Here is a 20749-nt window from a genome sequence, read left to right on the forward strand (position 1 = left end):
TTAGATGGAAAGAAGCTCTGAACAATGCCTTGTCCCTAGCTTTAATTACACCTGGCCATGAGGAGTTCAGTTATGTTGCAGATGCTAGTGGACCATCAGAGTATGGGAAGTCAGTGTTTTCATGAAGAGATGGGGAGGAACACACAGGGGTCTGTCAGACATCATGCCAGAGTTTTCCAAGCAGGCTGGAACATAATCTCCAGCTATTCCCTCTGCTACTAATTCCTCACAGAAAGTAGACTTTAACAGGTCAATCCTCAGTTTAACCTGACCTGAAGATTTTGTATTCTGATTCTGAGAGGGTGCAACACTACTGGAAACAAGGGCATGAGAAAATACAGTTGGATTAAAATTAACTTTTATAGCAAAATTACAACTTTAATGAAAAAAGCCTGTGTGAAAGAAACTAGTAGTTAAATCAGTTACATCTGCCCCTGGAGATTTATAGGGACAGGTCTACAGAAAAATAAAACTGCTATTTATGGAGAACAGGCTCTATTCTCTTCCTGCTTGAAGCATTTTACTTCTACAGAAATACAGACCTAATCTGCAAAGAAGAAGCTGATGCAAGTCCAGAAGGAAGCACAAGACAGATTTACATCTTCCTCCTGTTCCAGGTGACAGAATTGCTTATTTCAGGCTTCTCTATGCCAAAATCAATTCAAGGTGTTCTGCAAGTCCAGGCTCTGCCCTTTGTAAAGAATCCCAACCACAGTCTCATAGAGATGATGGGGTGATGGAGGCACTATAATTAATTAGAACCATCCAAAAACTTCTGAATGGAAAGAAGATCTATGACACTGCCAACTCTTGCAGTTATTTCTTGCAGTTATTTCCTTGACATGCCTAAGGTAAATGATTACTGCATTACACCCTCAACGTAAACAAAACTAAAGTATCTAGCTTTTGCAGAAGCAAGAAAAAAGAATATGAAAATGCCAATAGACTATACCATAAAAGCCAAAGACAGGAGAAGGCAAATAAAAATGTGTTTTTTGTAGATCTAGTAATTTTAAGCCAAAGACAGGAGAAGGCAAATAATATATATATATATATTTTTTTTGTAGATCTAGTAATTTTATCTTACATTCTTATTTTAGAAGTTCTTGGCTGCAGTTATTAATCTACCAGTGTCAAGATCTACCAGTTTTTATGCTGATGGCACAAGACTCCGGAGTACCTTAGAAACAGGACTGCAATGTGATGCTGCAAGAAACCAGTTGTTTTTTTTTTTCTTTCAATTAATGAAGATAACTTCAATTATACTTCAAATTAAAAGAAGTGGTCAATAATATTTGATACCTAAAGGCTAAGGATATGGCAACAAATAATGTCAAACAAATAGAACGAAAAGAGGGCAGAAGTTTTAATTACAAAAAATTACTAATTTTTATGAGGAAATTGCAACTTTATAACTCAGTTTATCCCTAAAAATTCTACCTGTGTGCATTCCGTCTAGCTGGATAGCACAGCTGTTTCATGGATTTTTTATTTCAAATGAATTGGGATCTTCTCAAAACCTCACATATCACACTAACCAACCTTTTTGAGAAACGCATGTCTTTCTAAGAACTTTCCCCTGCCTTTTCCAGACAGGCATGCAGAAACTTGCACACCCTTCCCTCATGTAATGGCAAAGTATGGTAACAAAGGCATGAAGGTTGTTAATATCATGGAAATAAAGGAAACAGTCGAACCAAAGGAAATATTATGAAACACAGCTAGAAGAGCTTGTTAGATGTGGCAGCATTATCGCAAGTGTATTAGGTGACCCAGACACTTGTTTGCAAGCTCATCATTTGGAAGGTTCACTGCTTTCTCATCACTGCACTGATCATGGGAATGAGTTAATAATGACATGATTTCAGACTTATCACCTCTCTCTTATAGAGAGAAAACTATGAATGGCTTAGAAAAACTTAGCAGAATGAACTTGTTTTAAAAGACATCCTGTTTTCTTTTTTTTTTTTTTTTTTTTTTTTTTAGCATCCCCTCTTCCATCTGTATCTTCAGTGCATAGCTGGTCTCTGCCACAGCTGGCAGCATAACTCACCGGTTTTCTTCCTCCAGATCAGCAAGAATTCTCTCCAGTTCACCTCTTTCTTCACTCTCCAAAGAAATCAAGATCTGGGCAGGGCTTCGGGGCTGGCTCAGGGGGGATTCCTGGTTCAGACTTTGGCAGTAGTGCTGGATTAACAAGTGTTCATCATCGCTGGAAAACACAGGAGAATAAAACAGGCTGTTCCCTTCTTCCTTTTTAGCTTTGCAACGAGTATGAGTAAACGATGCACTCCATGTGTCTCATTTCTTATAAAGAAATTCACTGATTTTTTTTTGTAACAAAAAGGAGAGCAATATACCTTAAAACAAAATCCACTGAACTGTTTAATACAGTCTATGGTAATTTTCCTCTTCTGTAGAATTCATGTCTCTTCCCCTCTGCTTCTTACATATTTAAAGCCTAGCTGTGCTGCACCTGACAATCTCAGCTTTCCTCTTTTGCCTACCTTAAATTTGAAACTTGCTTGAGAAAAAAGCTATCTTATTCTGCCTCAGCTATGTTGAGCAAGGGTCATTCAAGCAAAGTCAAGGCATAAATTTTTATACCAACTATTCTTACTCAAAAATGGCATCCTATACTTACCTGTTTTATTCTACAAAATTGTAAATGGAGTGAAATAAAAGACTAAATGTAAGAAAAGTATGCTGTTTCTCACTGAGGAGTTTTTTAAATTTTTGTTTGATATTAGAAGTGATGTATACTGTCGAAATATAAATAAATTGAATTTAATAGGTATGATGTGTTTCTTTTTATTTTTATTGCCCCTGAAACTGTCAGGTATTTGAAACAGAGAAGTCTCTGGAAGAAAAAGCAAATCGAGTTCTGAAGATCTTGACCATCTCACAGAATTAAATCAAAGTTCTAGGTGCTAAGGAAAGGCATTCAGGCCCAAAGCTATGCAGCCAACACCTGCAGTAATTGTAAAAAAACAAAAAAAAAACAAAAAAAAACCCACAACATGAAAGATGGCAGCACCTCTAGTCGATGGCAGAAAAAAATGAAAAATGACAGTTTTGGGGAATTCTATTTTAATGGTAATACTTACAACAAAATAATTAGATCTAGCTTTTTTTTCTGTTACTTTTGTAATCCAGAATTTAACAGACATTTTGAATAGCTGTTATTGTTCAAAATCTTAAATATTCCTTGTTGCATTTTGTTCCTGAAAATGTTAATGATGCCATTTTATGGACTGCAGGTGTGCTAAAGCAATGTAGAGCACATTACCATTAGTTCATAAATGAGAAATATTAATTTTTCACAACAGGAATAATTTCCTCTTTTTAAACAAAATTTAAAAGGCTTGCCAGTTCCTAAATTTATAAGCATCTTAAGTGAATTAATAGTCAAAATTAACATAATTATTGTAGCATGTCATTTTCAAAGACAGTCTTTTTGTGTGATTTTTAGCCTGCACATATTTTGTATATATAATTACAACGACAATACATATTTTAATGTTTTGTGTCTGTATATACACACATTTTCTCTTTATTTCTCTTCCTACACCTACGTAGTGTTCTAACTGTAATTTTAATCCAAAACTCATGAGAATGTCAAAAAAAAATGCTTATTGAGCCCCTGACAAACAAAATTCAGTCACACTTGCAAATTTATGGTGAGCTTTGATTTTTTTTTTGCAATTGTTATCTTGATCTTGTTTCTTCCAAACCTCAGAATATTTATTATAATTTTAATAGTGCAAACTGAATAATTAACTGACTGGATAATCAGTGGTTATGTTATTAACTGAATCACATTAATACAACTTTTAATTTAGCAAAGAATGAAGACCAAACTGTAATAAAAACAATACGGTTTATGCATGATTTTCTGGTTAAGGACACTGAAATACTTCAGTGAAAAAACACATATAACAACATTACTACATCAATCTAAAACTGACATTTGACTTAGAAATGAAGTTTTCATTAACTATGTGAAACTATCCCAACATTGTTTATGCATTAGTTTTCATGTATCATTTTAAATTTCTCCTCTTTGAACCAATATATTAAAACAAATATTTGGTTGTATACACATGATTTTCTTTCGAAATTGTTAGGTAACGATACTATCAAGTCAAAAGAGTAACTAATTCAAAACACAGAAACAAACTACTTTTTTATCCATAAACATTTTGCAGATGCACAAACCTCCCTACAAATGATTTGGAATCTGAATTTAAGTGAATGAAAATTGATGGAAGTACTATGATTTAAAGGAACTTAGTATTTAATTTAGTAAGAAGAAGACTCTATGAATTTTCAAAGAAAATCCTCAATATGTGATAAGGACGATATTATTGTAGAAAATCACTTACAAAAAAAATTTTAATACATTTTATGGATTTAGAATCTGTGGTATGTCTTCTCCTACACGGTTAAATAACTAAGACCAAATTTTCAAGCACTACAGTAATTTACGTGCTGTTCTCCTCATTTCAAACATACTATTCACGGTTAGTTTTCTAGTTCTATGCCATTTAATTCAGAGAATAAATAAGATCAAGAAAACCAGGAAAGAAGAGAAATATATTATCATGTCAGAAAACAAAAACAAAAAGGACTCAGCGTGACATTAGGTTGAACTATTCTTCAAAAATTTCAACTACATTCCTTTAACTTTTATATATGATTTTGTACTTCTAAGCAGTAAAACGAATGCTTCTCAGCAATATGTCCAACTTAAAGTTTACTACTTCTAACATATCATGGTGAGGATGACTCCCCCTGGCTTATATTTGTCATATATTTCTTCTATTGGTAGACCAGATTTTTTCTTTTGAACGACATTTTGCCCACACATTTTCTACCTTACAATAATTTAATATCATTAAGCTTACAGTTCAGACGAAGGGATATCTTTTTATATTTGTCCTTAAAAAACATCAGATGATGAGCATTTTGTCAAGTAACATGGGAATCATTTCCAAAATAAATCAGTATTTTCTTGAGAAATTAGTGATTTTATTTTGAAGGCATTAATCATCTGTTGCACAAATTTGTTATTAAACTATAAGCCATAAGTCCAGACACTACTACATAAATTGAAAGAACATGACCTCTTCATGAAATTGAATCAGGTGTAGCACACAGCAATGTGAATTCAGTACTGCAGAATTTTATGATAAGCTATTAACCTTCACAAGAAAACCCATGTCAAAAATACTAAAGTGACCTACTTACATGCTCTCATTAGGTGAAATACTGTCATTTAGATAAGAACCATTGCTGTTCTCCATTTCTGCTAGCCTGTGGAAAAATAAACATACTCATTAAAATAAATTCTATTTTCCAGAAACTTTGTTTGCTCTAACATTCCTGAAAAAATTAAAGAGTTTGATGGTTTTGATGACTTAAGATAATTTGAAACTCAGACGAATTTACATTCTGTGTTGATTATCAAAAAGCTTTGCAATAGGCGATCATGAGTAATTGTGTTTTTCGATACAATGACCTGGCTAAACTCACTTTTCAGCTCTTTAAATTTTCAACTCTTTCTCTGAGGGTTTATTCAACTCCTCATGATTTATTAATTCCACAAGCAAAGAAAGGCCTTAAAATGCCAGGGGATTACACCGATTGTTTTGTATCTGGCAATGCCATCATCAGAAGTGAAATAATTAGTCATTTCTCATTAGTTTTCAACAGCTAGCCCCTTCTAAACATACTGCATAATTCCAGGAATATCTCTACTTATCAAGTGATTTGGGGGGACAGAAAGAGAAGGTTGTAGTAACATTATCTCAATCCTTGAAAATTTGCTTACTTGGCGGAAAAGCACATTAATTTTCATATCTGTGCAATTAACCCACTTTTTGATTCTTAAGAGCAGTATGAAAGTGGATAAGTGAACTAGAACAGTGATATACCATGATTTTTATTCATCAAATCAAGGAGAGGTCCTGTTTGTGGTAGTCCACGTGGTTAATTACTTAACATTAAAATAGCATTTGAGATTGATGTAGAGTTTGGAGACTTCTGCTCTTCTGATTTGTATGATTACAATGGGGTCTACATTGAAAATGAAACCCTGTGCAGACTGAGTGCATAGCTTAATGAAGACCCCCAGGGAACCTAGAGGTCATTTCTAACCACACACACATGCGCTCTGGCATGCAAGTTAGTAGACAGGCTGGTTAGTAGCAACCACAGGTTAATAACCCTGCAACCCAGAGCCTGGAGGAGAAAACCCCAAACCCTACGTTTCTTTAACACCCACTCAGGTAGCACCTAGCCTTTGGGATTTTTTTATATGACTGTTTAGAGGAAGATCTGCCTAATGTCCAGCTGGTCTCATACCTGCTAGCATAATGTTCAATGCGTGAATGAGTATCATCATGTGAAAGCTGAGGGGACGAGGCAGGCCTATAAGGCAGAAAACACTGATTAATCACAAACAATACCCTTTTAAAAGTAAAAAGACACTTAGCTACTTCTACACCCTCACACCTCTATGCCTTAGGCTTACACTGTGTTTGATAAACAGCACATTATATCTGTGAGGCAGGAGCCTCCTCAAGCCATCACGCAGCATTTTGTGGTACAACACGGCGCTTTGACCGTCTGGCAATCCATCCGTCCGTTGCAATGATGACTCCTCACAAAAAACCCTGAGAAACCTTTTTCCAGAGGATTTGGAGATGAGATCTTGCCCCTGTTTTCCTCTCACACCTGCCTCCCCCATTTGTAATTGCATCTGGCTCATGGTCGCAGGCCTACTCTGGAGGCCCTGACTTGAGGTCTCCTTGGGAGCCTTTCCTCTGCCTCCCCCCTGCCCAGGACGTGTCCCTAGCCCAGCAGCAGCACGTTTCACCTGAAAGAGCCTGCAAGTGTTAGTCCAGAAGTCAGAAACATAAAATGGCCAAAATCGGCCTTTAATAACACTGAAGAAACTGATGATTCTACCTTGCTTCTTTCCCCAGTTGTGACTTGAACCATAGAGCAGCATGTTATACAGGACACACTGCCCATTACATTGGGTTCCCTGCCTAATGAATAAGATTTTTTTCTGTCAATCAAAGCTATTCATGGGACTCTTCTCACAAATTAGATTGTTGTTTCAAACAGCCTCATTTCTGGAGAACACCACCGTCAGGATAGTATCACCTCTGCATTTTGGAGACGGCTGGGCTGGCAGAAAGCACCTTACTGCCATGTGGGATTTTCCATATCTACCCATACCAGGAGGTGCCAGAAACAAAAAAAAAAAAAAAAAAAAAAAAAAAAAAAAAAAAAAAGCTTTCCAGATTGTACAGTAATCTCCTATTTTAGCTAAATTTCAACTTCATCTCTTATGATTCACTTTAGGACTCCTAAGTGAAATTCTTGGAAACTGTGGTTTGGGCTTGTTCTCTCCAATGGGGACTGCATTGCATCTCAAGAGCAGACAAAATCTGTTTTGTATTACCGGTTATAAAGAAACCCAAACTAATAATCTCACGGTGCTTAATGCTCCTGTGCTAGGAGTTTGATCATCCTGCAGTAAATCTCCTAAAAGATCATTATACTTTATTGGTCATTTTCCAGTTTAAAAATCAGCTTGCAAAGGGCTTTATAAAATTAGGATCTTTCAGAATTCATAGAACTATATACTGTATATAAAAGTCAATGCCTCTTCTCAAAGAATGGGAAAGTTTTTCTCTTTAAGATATTACAGACAAAGTACCACGAATCCCATTTGGTTTTACATGAGCTTTGGCCTCCAACTGTACTTTTTCCCATTGCATATTCAAATACTACCATAGCAAACCAGTGGATAAATACTCAGTACAGATTTTCTCAGTACACCAGAGATTCATGCAGACAGGCAATTGATTGTCTGCAACCTGGTATCCTATTTTGTGTTAAGAACATCAGCACTGAAGGGAAGACAGGGGAAAAGGATGCAATTTATCCAAATCATATGGCTTTCCAAGCACAATAGTAACTGTTTTCTGATAACTTGATGCTAACCTCATTTTTTAATTGCTTGGCAGGCAGTACCTGTGAAGCTAACCTAAACCGATACGATCAATGAAAGAAGAGGTTTTGTTTTCAGTGCACACACAAATGCTACTGCTAGTACTGTCCACAGATTAGGAAACTTGTGTTAAAAGTAGTTTGATTTTTGAACTGGATCATCCTAGTCCATTTCACCCTGTGATTGCACACATTTGTAACAGTAGAAAGGAAAGGGCAGCACTTGGTTGGGACCAACCGGCAGCTGAGGAACAGAAGTGATGCTCCTTTTGGCAGTAGCACAAGGTAAAATATTGGCACAACTGTGTAACAGTAGACTTGCTGCTTCAAAACTAAGCTTTATACTCAGAAGTGAACAAGCTATGTAATATGCATTTTTTGAAGACAGCTCAGTGTTTGTATAACTTGTTGGAGCTTCTTACGTCTCTCTGCCAAGTGTACACATGGGATGAGTCAACATTTCCAGGTTTGTCTCCGCTTCAGAATATACTGCAAAGGAGATTTACCCCACCCAGCTTTTTAAAAGCTTGCTTATTAAAGCAACCTGTTGAGAAGCACTGCAGTTTTCACACTGAATTTAGCTGCTCAGAGGTACACAGTTGCCAGTACCTGAGCCAGCTTGAGAATGGCTGTGCTGCACTGCAGGCTGTTGCGTAGACACACTCTTAGATGACCATCTGTGCAAGAGCTCGCTAGCCTCACTTTCTGAGCACATGTAATCAGCTCATGTAATCAGTTTGAACACTCAGCGAGGAGGCAGAGAAACACAGCCAATATTTAACCAAGATAGCCGTTCCTTTTACAAGGACTCCACAGCTGTATTTCTCATGCTGGTGTCTGCAGCAATAGCCTGAGGAATTCCATTCATGTCAAGTGGCAATCGAGTGGCAAACACCTCGTCCAACAATTCCCTGAACCAGTGGAAACCTGGCTGACAGGAGAAAGGCATTTTGTGTGCTATTCAGCTTTGCAGTAGATGGATCTTTGAAGTGTAGAATCACATCAATTGCATTTGTGCCACTGACAGTCCACAGTCCAAATAAAAAGACATAAATTCTCATAAAAAGTGTAAGCTGCCCCTTTTATGCCTGGCAAGTGGAATATACGTGCAAAACACTGTATAGTAAGTGACCCATATAACTAACTTATAACAAATATATATACATTTGTATTTACAAACAAATTCAGGTATTTTAACATACGTTGATGTCAGGATGTACCTAGCACCATCGAATGTGATCAGGTTATGCTCTTCTGGAACAATTTGAAGACAAACAGAAAGCTGGTGCAAAAGCACCAAAAAAAGGCAATGATAACCACAGTAAGAGGTTTGTCTGCCAAAGGTGGAATCAGCCCTATAACTGAAAAATAGCTTTGAGGCTGGCTTGCTCAGTAACTTGTGTTGTTACCCTTGTCTAGCACTAAGGAAAGGAACAAAGGTAGTAGAGAAAAAAAAAAAAACAAAACATAAACTACAAACAAACAGAAACTCCTTCCAACCAATATTATTATTATTTTTTTAATTTCCTGCTTTCTTGTCAGACCAGATGAAAGGATTGTTCTCAGGATGATACCTGAGTTGGTCTGATAAAAGGTGCTACCTTCCTCCATCCAAATCCTGCCTCTAAGTATTTCTCACGCTTTCTTAAATATTACATGCACGTTAAGCTCCCTGAAGTATTCAACACTAAACCTTTGGTGTGAATTTATCAGTGTAGGCATACCATGAAGTTGTTACTGTAAGTGAACTAGTGGCAGTGCCTTACAAATAAGCGTGTTATGGCAGCTTAATTTCATGTTATGTCAGACACAGCAATGGCATTCCATATTACCCAAGCTTTCTTTAGAAGGTTACTTTTAACTTTCCAACCGTTCTAAGGAGTAAGAAATCTAGATACCCAGTTTTTTGTACAATATGCTGCAATCAGCCTCAGATGCATTTATAAAGACTACATGTGCCCTAAAGTTCAAAGCAGTTCTATTTCAGCCTGTCTCCAGCCTTCTGGTAGTTTTTGTGGGTGGATCCTCAACCATATGTGGTTTGGAGAAATATGCATTTCATGCTTCCTCAAAGTAGATTTCCTAGAGGACGAGCACTGCATTTGACTTCCCAGTAGTCTGTGCTCCAAATGAAAACTATAAATCAGTATTCCAATGTATACATTTCACTCTTGTTTATTCTACCAAAAATTCAATGAAGGTGCAAGCCATATACATTTCACCATATAGAAATATATAAAATTCTATTTATTAGTCTCTCAGTAGTTATCAATATGTGAATTAAAAATCAACCTTATTTAACATTATTCTAAAATCATCCATGTAACACTAGTAGTAGCAAATGCCACAATGGTAAGTTATATATCTTTAGTTCAAGTTAAGGGTGTTACTACAACATTAAGACAATGCATATGCAGGAATGATGCAAGAATGAAAATCCAGTCCACAGTTGAAAAACCCTGCTTTTAACTTCTGAAAAAAAAAATACAGTAAACATTTTCCCATTTCAACTTGCCCTCACAGAGCTTTTTGCATCTAAAAACTGTAATAAAATATCCAGTGAGCTTTGAATTAATTGGGGCACATGAGTGTGCAAGTATGCACGGTTGCACATAAAACAAAATTATAGCTTTATCTACAAAACAATGTCATTCCTGAAATTGAATTAAATCCATAAAATTCAATTTGTATCTTTCAAAAAGCATTTAGTGTACATTTAGAGGGATCGACGCTTGTTCAGAAACACAGGCTTTTAAATGACAAACTTGTATAAGTAATAGTAGGACTGCACCAAAATCCCTGTTAATTCAGTGAAAATACATACTCCAGAAAGAGTATACAGTACACATTTCATGATTGCTGGACATTCCTGGACTTATCCCATTCTGTTCATCTGCGATCAAAACATTCCTTTAGAGAGTGTACGAAAGGAAGTAATCGTAAAGAAAGAAGGAAATGAACTTATGCAAAACTAAACAAAGAAAGAAACAAAAAAGTGAGGGAACGCAGCAGCAGTAGCAGCAGCAGCACACTTCAGCAAAAGTACTCACGCAGAATCTACTGGCCAGAAGTTGATCAGAGTAACAGGACTGCAAGACAAAAAATGAGGAGGTGAAGAGAGAGGCAGAAGAAACTCAGCAGCAAAATAATTACAGAAAGATTAAAAAAAAATCACAACAACTAAAAAACAGAAATCCAACAGACTAACATGAATGACCATGAAGAGCAACCAACCAAAAAAAAGAAAAACTGTATCTAAAATTAAAAAAAAAGAGAAAGAGAGCGAGAACAAGCTGTGTGCAATTGCCATTAAACAACTGATCAAACTTGTAAAAAAAAAAAAAAAGGCAAAACAACAAAAACAAAGGGAGATGGGCTACTCATTAATTTTTCCATGTGTATCATTATTATTGCTGTTTGTTTGTTTTATTTTTCCATACAGACTTCACAGTAATTCAATAAGACTAAATTTATAGGGTGAGAAAAGATGAAATCAGCTGGGAAGCTCTCAAACATAGTAACCTAATTTAAAAAATAAAAGCACAGAAAGATACCCATTTGGAATAAAATAAAAATTTAATGAAGAGATCATTAGTTTCCAAATTGCTGTATCAAACTTAAAAGTTTATAAGGCTGCCAGTAAGCATTTTTCTTTTACTGACTGAAGTGGAAGTTCCTGTGAAGATGGGTGAAAACAGATAAAGGGAATGGCAATTGGAACCCCAGCTTGTGTTTGCCTGCCAGCCGTGGTTAAGAAAAAAAAATGAAAGAAGGAAAGAAAGAAAGAAAGAAAGAGGCTTTATGCGTTTAGGAAGTGAAGGGAGTTGGCACCAGCTGGGGAGCTCAGAGAGCATACCAAATGAACTGTTTAGACACTTTAGAGCTACTCACGTTTCCATGTTGTCTCCCTCCAAGACAGTTTGCACAGGCAGGTAGCCCATTCGTGGGTGCTTTGCAAAATATCTTTTTGTTCGAAATTTGTTTTTTAGTACCTTGGCAAAGTCACGGACGTCTTCTCCGGAAGTTGTCTGAAAGCCACAAATCACAATGAAATCATCTTTCATGAGGTTATTATTTTTAGTTGCCTCTTCTTTTGATGGGCCATTTGAAGGAGCTGTGGCCATGCCAAGCAGAGCTGCCAATGACTTGGCCTCCAGAACCACACATTCTATTTATTTATCACTGTCACCTCAAAATGTACTACCAAATGGCACAGCTAGTGAGGAGGAAGAAGAGAAAGGGGAAGCTCCAAACACCTGTAACAGGCTCATGCCTCTTCTCAGTGATTTGATGAAGACAAACAATAACTAAACAAGAATCTGGAATTCCCTCAAATTGCCTGGGACCCTCCGCCTGCTTTTTTGTGCAGCAAACAGCTGTAACAGAGCACACTCAGCCAGCCTGAGGGACCCACAGGCTGCTTTACTGGCTGGATCCCGACCCTTCCTGCACGCTCTTTGTTTCCACCTCCTGGATTTGTCAGTCCCTGAAAGCCAAGCCAATGCTGCTAGTACATTTTCTTTCCAGTTTCCCTTCTCAGCCTCCTCTACTGTTAATATTTTGGTCAAAGAAAAACAAAAAGCAGATGAGAGCTGCTGATATCTCTTAAATCTTTTTTTTTTTCTTGCGTATATCTAATCTGAAGCTAGCAGGCATTTAAGATCAATAACCTGAGGAGAGCACAATTTACACAAAGTTTTCTACTCTGTTGCCTGCACTCAGCCTCCTTTCTCCCTATAGAGACCAGCAGAGGAGTACAAAGTGCAATTAGTTTCCTAAAGACCAGAATGAGCCAGAAAGAGTTCAAAGTATGTCTGCTGGGAAGATGTAACACTTCTTGCAAGCCTGATTAAGAGCCAGACAATTTTCTGAAGAATTTTAATGGAAGACTTCAGTTACATTAGTCAGGCTGTACTCCACTCTTTACACCTCACAGAGAAGCTCGACCCTGAAATACTGCTTTTCTACAGTAAATTAAGTTCATCCTGACCCACATACCACTATCGCTTCTCCACTGTATCTAATTTGAAGGAAAGAAATGAGGGAAAGTTAATCTTTCTGACATTTTTTAATGAGTTCTATGCCTTCTGTTCAGAAAGGAAGGAGGTGCTGGGATCCATCAGTCAAGCCTACTTTCACAGAGCTGCTGATACACAGATGTGTATATTTTTAGTGACTGCTCAGGTATAAAAATTAAGCATCCCCTGAAAAATAATTTGCAGGAAGACTGAGATGAATTAGCAGAAAGGACAAATGGTCTTCATCTACTGAGGACACCTACAAGCTTCACGTAAAGCAAATTTGGTTCTCTTTCCAGTCAGTCTATCTTGTATGAAAATTCAGTGTGATCAATGACTGGCAGAGAAGAAGTATATCAGAACCTGCAAGTCAGTACAGCAGCATTTGTATTTTCAAGAAGCTGATGTAATGTTCAAAAATATTTCAATAAATTTGAAGTAAAGCCATTTTGGGGAAGATTAAATAGGACTGGACCACCTAGAGGACTCCGGAAAGGGCGTTTACTGATTTGGCCTTAGCGGCTCCAATAGGAGGGAATTCCCTCTCCTGCATGCCATCTGCACTGCCTATTGAGAGTCCCTAAGAAGGTCAGCATCACGAGACCAGCTATAGCAGATCAGCTGGGAACAGAGAAGAACTTTCGATACCTACTGTTGGTATAGATAGATTAAGCACACCTTTCTGTTCATGTTGCTAACAGGTGTAATTCATAAACTTTTATTCCCACTTTGTCTATTTTAAACATTGTGAACACTTGTAATTGCATTTGACTGTAATTTGATTGTAAGTGTTTTCAGGCACAATGTGTAATAAAACATTCTTCACTTCAACTTTCCGGGGACGTGTTAGCTCCCCTGAACCTTCCACATGACAACCAAACATTAAAATAGCGTGCTTGCATAGAAACATTTCAATCTAGTTTGAAAACTGGTATCAGAGGAATCCCAAGAAAAAAGTATGTCTTCTAGTGACAAGCACCAGGCACCTCTCATGTGATCCAGTTTCAATTTCAAAAATATTCGAGGAGCACAAGAACGGGGAAAAAAAAAAAAAAGTGATTATTATGTGGACATACTGATAGACTGAGGCTATTCTCAGTGAAACTTTCTGATTTATTTCATAGACGTTTTACTCCACGTGATTTTCAGATTAAAACTATACAAAACAAAATTCTCAGTAGAATGGGTTTATGAGGAAGAAACGGTGTTTTCAAGCATCTTAGTTCTCCTAAATGAAAGCAATAGCAATATGTAGGCAGCTGGGTCTCACACATTCCAAAACTATTCTAAAACAAAAACTACTTCTTGACATGAGGAGAACTTTATCACTATTAAACCAAACTGTGATAAGTCAGGTAAAGTGCCTTGCCAAACCCTCACCCCAGATCTCAGCCTCAACTGTAAACAGTAGCTGTAGAAACTTATCTCAGTTTGTCATGCTTGCTTCTAACAAGGTCATATTTTTATGCTGGTGAGTTACTGTTTGTTAGACCCAAACAGAAAAATGACGCTACATTGAAACCTCAGTCTAGAACTTTCTTTTGTGCTTTACTTGAAACCTTTTTAAAAGTCACCTCTCTTTGATCAATCACTGCTGCTTTTTCTGTCTAAATAGAAACTAGGGAACTGCCGTGCCCTTATTCTGCCTCAGCCCTTTGCAGGAAAGAAGTTATCACATCCCTTGGACATTTAGCATGAGTTCTCAAATTCCCCTCAAGCAGAAGCAAAGGCTGCAGTGCTCCACAATTTCTTTGTAGTAAGAGGGAGTGGGAATATACCAAGAGACTTCATTGTGCTCATCTAGCTATTGTAAAGATGTGTCAAAGAAGGCATTGCATGTCTTCTGTCTGCTAAAATGCATTCTAAGGTGAGTGATTTGTCTGGAGGAAGAGGAAAAAGTGCTTTCCCATCTGCAAAATTGTTTTCATTCATTTCAAAAACAATTACATACTAGACATGATAGCTTCAGTGGATGTCTTGTTCAGTCACACAGTATTTAGGTTTAGTTTTTCAATAGCAGCAACACAAAAAAAGATCAGCACTTGCTGTGTGTCACATTCCCTTTTTTTCCTAGTTAATCCTACTCTAATTCAGTTTACTGCTGGTACAGCCAGGCACAGCACATGAGCATGGGCTGTGGGAGTTCAGAATTCACAATAAAATTTACAGTCTGTAAATGCTCCTTTACTCTGATTCAGCAATCTGTATGCTGTTGCAAGTTTTCTGTTCATCATCGTGCTAGACTATTAGCTGCCTTTATTGTGAGGGAGAACAGAAACCTGCTAGACTCTGCCCGTGTTGCAATGAGTCGCTTCAGGCTGTGGGAGTGTCTCACAACTTTACTTCATTTCTCACTTTTCACGCTTTCCTTGAACTTTCCTTGAAACACTTCTTAGGAACAGGTAAGAAAAGAGCAGCGAGATGTTGTTTTGTGCGTTTTCTGCACCGTTTGCAACCTCCCACACCGCCTATGAACAAGAGTAAGAGCAGCGAGCTGCAGAACGAACCAGCAGCCGACTCAGCAAGAATGCACTCAGCTCAACTGGAAGGACTGCTCCAGCACGGCCGGCCAGCCTGGCGGGCTATGGCTGGGATCATGACAGTTTGCTCCAGGAATGCCTGCAATGGAGAAGTCTGTTCAGACTCGTCTCAGCAGTGCTAACATTTCTCTCCAACCTGCGCAGCAGCTCAGGCAAATAACCCTTCCCACTAACCTCAGTCCTTGGGGGAAGACACTGAAAAGCAGAAGCCAGTAAATGCTGACAAAAAGTAAGCAAAAGTATATAGGTTGCCCTAGCAAAGAATTGGATTGAACAGTGCCATTTAGATGTTACAATAAAAGTTGATAATGTAAATAAGTATCCATAAATTACAACTAAAAAAAAAACTGAATTTACTTTACTATGTTTTAGAGGAATAAATTTTTCTCTCACTTTCCTAAGAAAAACTGTGAGTCTTTACTTCATTTTGGCAATGCCTTTTTGTTTGGATGAAGATGCAGAAACTATTCATGACATTTTACGAGGCTAGCCTATACATAATTTTGATGTTTTGTTTTCACCATTTACATTTGACCAGCAGACAAAAGTACAAGACTAATGACCACATTATTGGATTAGGAAATGAAACCAGTGTGTGCAATAATGCTTCAAGACCACCACACACAATAGCAAAGACAGCTGAAAGCTCAGACATGCTGCATTGTGGAAGGGCCACTTGAGAGTTCCTCAGATTTATGCCCCTCTGCCATAGTCACGAGAGGCCAAAATGAAAGCAGGACGACACACCAAGAGAATAATAGAAATATTTCTTTGACAGACGCTTGGTACAGAAGAAGCATTTACACAAAAGTGATCCTTTGGAGAACTGTATAACAAGGGCGAAGACCCTCATGACACCATCCATGCAGCACAGAGTGAATGTGTTGCACTCAACAGAGTGAATTCTGGTCTTCAGAAATGAAATCTAACTTGCTACTCCCAAGAATTTCCCTGGTATTTTACACTGTCTAGTCATCATACAGTAAAAAGATACGATCAAATAGTAAAGACCTTGAAAAAGCAATTGTAGTGCAGCAAGCAAAATAAGTGAAGCAACAAACTTGCTGGGGAAAGGAAGAAAAATCTCACATCAATACAGAGAAAACATTGTGATCTAAGACAGACTTGCACAAACCACAGGCTTCTTTAAGGATAAATTAAGTGAACCATACGGCACTGAACACGGAGCAGTTCATTAGCATGCAGTAACATATTATGACACAGCATTACACAAACAATGAAACTCCAATTTACTTCCAACTATCAGAGTGTCTTTTTACTACGCATTAGAAATTCCTGAAATGTACAATTTATAAAAGGTAATTTCTTTACAAGGGGGAAAAAAGCCACTCAAACGCTCTATTACCTTGCACACAGCAAATGAAGTTTTTCCTTTCTACTTAACAACGGGCAGTGAGGGTCAGTAAAACAGCTACTTACTGGTGTGCAGTACTCCACCATGGGATAGTGCATTTTATGACCTTTTGCAACACGGCCAGAGAAGAAGCAACTTTGGCAGATGTCATAGTTAAAGTGCTTTAAGCTTCTGTACCTAAAAGAGGAGGAAAAAAACATGGCTTCAGAGCTCAGAACGTGAATACTTACGTCAGCCTGTGAAGCTTTCTGTGCTATTAAGTGCTCTTCCCTGAGATGTCACACAGCGCACAACACACAACAATGCCCATTTGAGGGACAGGATTGCTGCCTCAGAGCAACAATGCACAGATGCTTAACAAAGATTTGAATCTTCAAAAAGAATCACTCTATATCACAAAATTTCTAACGGAGGGCAACAGTGAAGAGTTCTATCTACAGAATCCCCCTCTCTCATAATAAGCAAAAGACACAAAAGACAGCACCAAGCTTTTTGTTTCTACAACGCTAATTTCAGTTTCTGGTTTCCTTCATGACTCCTACCACAGAACTTCTTGAGCAAATAAAATTCAGATAAGTAATGCCCTCCTCAACAAGTACCACCAGCAAGCTGTTGCGTGCTGCATACAAGGTAGGAATTTATTCATGTAGTTTCCTTCGTCTTCATCAAAATAATTTTCATTTACAGAATGCCATCTCTGCAAGAGTCTGAATGCACTTTCAGGCCATTATTTAAGCTCATCAGTTCTATGAGACAGCTAACTGTTGTGTATGCTATGCTGAAGTGCTTGAAAGACCCGGAGGCATAAGGGTTGTCTTGTTCCAAATACGCTAAGCAGCTCGGTCACAATAACCTCAAAAGAGCATTGTTTTACATGTACTGAGGCTCACGGTATTAGCTTTCTAAAAGCCGTCCAATACAGTGTCTTTTTGTCGAGTGGGTAAACAAGGTCTCAATGACTTGCAAAGGCATAAAAAAAATTCTGCAACAAAATCGACTACCATAATAGAATTGTTATATGAAGTTAAGAGAGAGATGAGATCAGACAAGTAAAAGCAGACACAAATACAGAGCTCCAGTGTCCACTCTCCATGTTTCTGATGCTAACTACAGACTATCCATTCACTCAGCATCCTTTGATTTTCCAAGTGCTGCATTTTTCCAATTCCATCCACTTGTCATTGGCTGTTTATACAAACTGTGTGAGTAATTCAGTAGTTTCACAAACTGTATCTGCAACAGGAAACTTTTACTTGGTGGATGTGTTGAACTTGTCACATCCCATCCATTGCTCTTCTTCAATAACGCTTACTATTATCCCAGTTGCAATATGCAAGGGGAATAAAAGCAGAAGGACACGAGTTTAGATGATTAAAGAACAGCCTGACTTAAGAAAAAAGTCAGACTCAAAACAAAGCAGTACCTTCATTATTTCCTTTTTCTCACTGTCTGTACAATTGCACAGCAGAAAGGATTGCCCTACTATATATTTAAAAGCAACATTCATACTCCCTCATGTTAAAGCAAAATGATGGCTTTTCTATGTAGTACTGCTTGCTGTTGTTGATATGCATTTTAGAAATAAAATTACAAAAAGGTCTTTGTAAATGACACGATACGATGGAAGGAAAAATGCCAGCAGTGAAAGAGGACCACAAACAGAAAGGACAGAAACCATACAAAGCAGCTATTAGGAAGCAAAGTGGTAAAACAAGTCTAGGCATAATTGAAAGTGAGTATTTACTTAGCCGTTAAGTGGATTCTCAACAGGCATACCAGCACACAGCCATTTTACCACCCATCGACTTATTCATTGCTATAGTAACCATGGTGTTGATCCAGATGTTCAAACAGATCAGCAACATTTCCAGCACACTAGGTTAATATTCCACCAACCACACTCCTCTAAAAAACGCACAGCATCTTTACATGTCTGTAAATTTTCAAGTCACTTCCTTGTTTTATGACATGATAGAAAGCAGTTCATTAGGATCCAATTCAGAAAATGAAGCTGCATGTCTAAGGCAGACTGAATATAAAGCAAATCCTGTTAGTTGTGCAATTTGTCAATACTTTGGATGAGGTACAGAAGGACTGCAATGGAGAGCAGGACCTAGAGCAATGGCAGCACCTTAACTGATAAGCAATTTTTTGTTCTCTTCAACTTTTTCATCACTGTACCCAGTCTAAGTGTCACCCTCCCTTGTATCCCATCACAATTCTTCTTATCCCAAACATGCATAAAATCAAGAACATGATTTGCCTGGAAACAGAGATGCTGATCCACCAAGCAGTGTAATACAAGGCAGAAAGGGAGTTAGTTTGTACCTGAATCCGATAATTGGGCACTCCTTGCAGATGTTACACTTCGCCTGGTGTTTGGCAGTTTCGGCAGCAGCCACCCTGTGCAACACAGGCAGCCACACCATGGACTGTGGTTCCAGCCTCATCCAGTCCAGGAACAGGGCTGCTTCGATCTCAGGCTTGTTATTGGCCTGGAGCAGAGGGGGAAGAAAGACAAGGGCTCAGCAGAAGGGATCTGTGTAGTACCAGGTAATTAAGTACCAGGTAATTAACAGCTCAAGTCACTGGTCTCCTACCTGCTCCACATCTTTTCCCTGAATACCATCCAGCTTTTCCTCCAATCCACCCATCCAAAATAAATAAATAAATAAATAAATAAATAAATAAATAAATAAATAAAAATCTCCAGGATACTGCCTTCAAAACAAGAACCGAACACTATTAACATTTCAAGTCTCTCTTTCTCTTAGCCTCTGTTACAACAGACAGCACTACCATGTACTCTTTTAAAACGAAAATCATCCACTTAAAGCATCTGGCAGAAAAGATAATCCTGTGTTTCCTATATCTCTTATCTGTAGTTGCATAGCAATGTTTCTCACTTCTTATTTTAAGAAATACTGTTTATGTTTTCCAACCCCTAAAAATTGCATGTCTTTTTATCAAAATTCCTTTCTCTTTAACATTCTCCATTGCCACCCTGACCTTTCTTCAAAATGCACGTATAAGGAAATAATTCAAATTCTTTCTCAAGCCCACTGTTGAACATGTAAACTCTCTGCCTACTTAAATGCCTCAAAATCCCTCTTCCCACCATACCATCGTTAAATTCCTTGTCATTGCCTGGGAACACAACGCAGTTCTGTCCCACAGAATACGATGCATTTAGCCTCGTACTCCATAACCTCATATTCCGTAACTTTCTCCTCTTTACCAAGGGCCAAAAAGCCCATTAAAACTTCCTGGCAGTCCTTCCTCTGCTTCCCTCCCATCATATCCTGAACAAAACTAAATTTCATGCACCTGTTTTACAGTACCTTAGAGGAATGTCCATAACAAACCAGACTCCCATTGCACTGTGCAAACACCTAAAGTCACGTCTTGTCCCTACTTCTCAGCATTACAGCAGGAAACAAGAAACAGTAAAGAGATGAGAAGCCACGGGACAGCAACAGTCATCACAGGCAGAGGTCACACTGCACTGGCAGACCAGCCACTGCAAAGAACACTGTGGGATACGGACAAACAGCTTCAAAAGGGATCTTAAGGAACAACTGTGTGAATGTTTGTATGGGAACTCCTCTCTAGTGTGAAGGTTAGCACCGAGCAAGCACTGAACTGGGTGTCTGGAGCCTGGTTTCAGCCCTGAAGAGACGATGGATAAGGTGGAGATAATGAAGGGTTCCCACTGGGAAGGCAGGAGGGAAGAGGAGGAAGAAGAGGAGCCCACATGGAGAGCAGAAGTAGTGATGGAGCAGGACACTGTC

The 20749-nt window shown here is 38.1% G+C and overlaps 1 protein-coding gene across 11 annotated transcripts in view; it reads right to left on the reverse strand.

Moving 5' to 3' along the window:
- DMD (dystrophin) overlaps window positions 1-20749 on the reverse strand; it is a 1245415-nt gene that overhangs the window by 29732 nt on the left and 1194934 nt on the right. For 7 of the 11 annotated variants that reach the window (XM_082770258.1, XM_082770263.1, XM_082770267.1 and 4 more), the window contains 7 exons: window positions 19287-19453; window positions 17024-17135; window positions 11917-12053; window positions 11076-11114; window positions 6367-6432; window positions 5251-5316; window positions 2054-2212 (listed from right to left, as the gene is read on the reverse strand). In XM_082770258.1, coding sequence (XP_082626384.1) covers window positions 2054-2212; window positions 5251-5316; window positions 6367-6432; window positions 11076-11114; window positions 11917-12053; window positions 17024-17135; window positions 19287-19453 — 746 coding nt within the window. The remainder of the gene's footprint in view (window positions 1-2053; window positions 2213-5250; window positions 5317-6366; window positions 6433-11075; window positions 11115-11916; window positions 12054-17023; window positions 17136-19286; window positions 19454-20749) is intronic. The other 4 variants (XM_082770264.1, XM_082770268.1, XM_082770261.1 and 1 more) reach the window with 3 other exon arrangements.

Source organism: Aythya marila (assembly GCF_965140915.1).
Source record: "Aythya marila genome assembly, chromosome: 1".
Taxonomy (NCBI): domain Eukaryota; kingdom Metazoa; phylum Chordata; class Aves; order Anseriformes; family Anatidae; genus Aythya; species Aythya marila.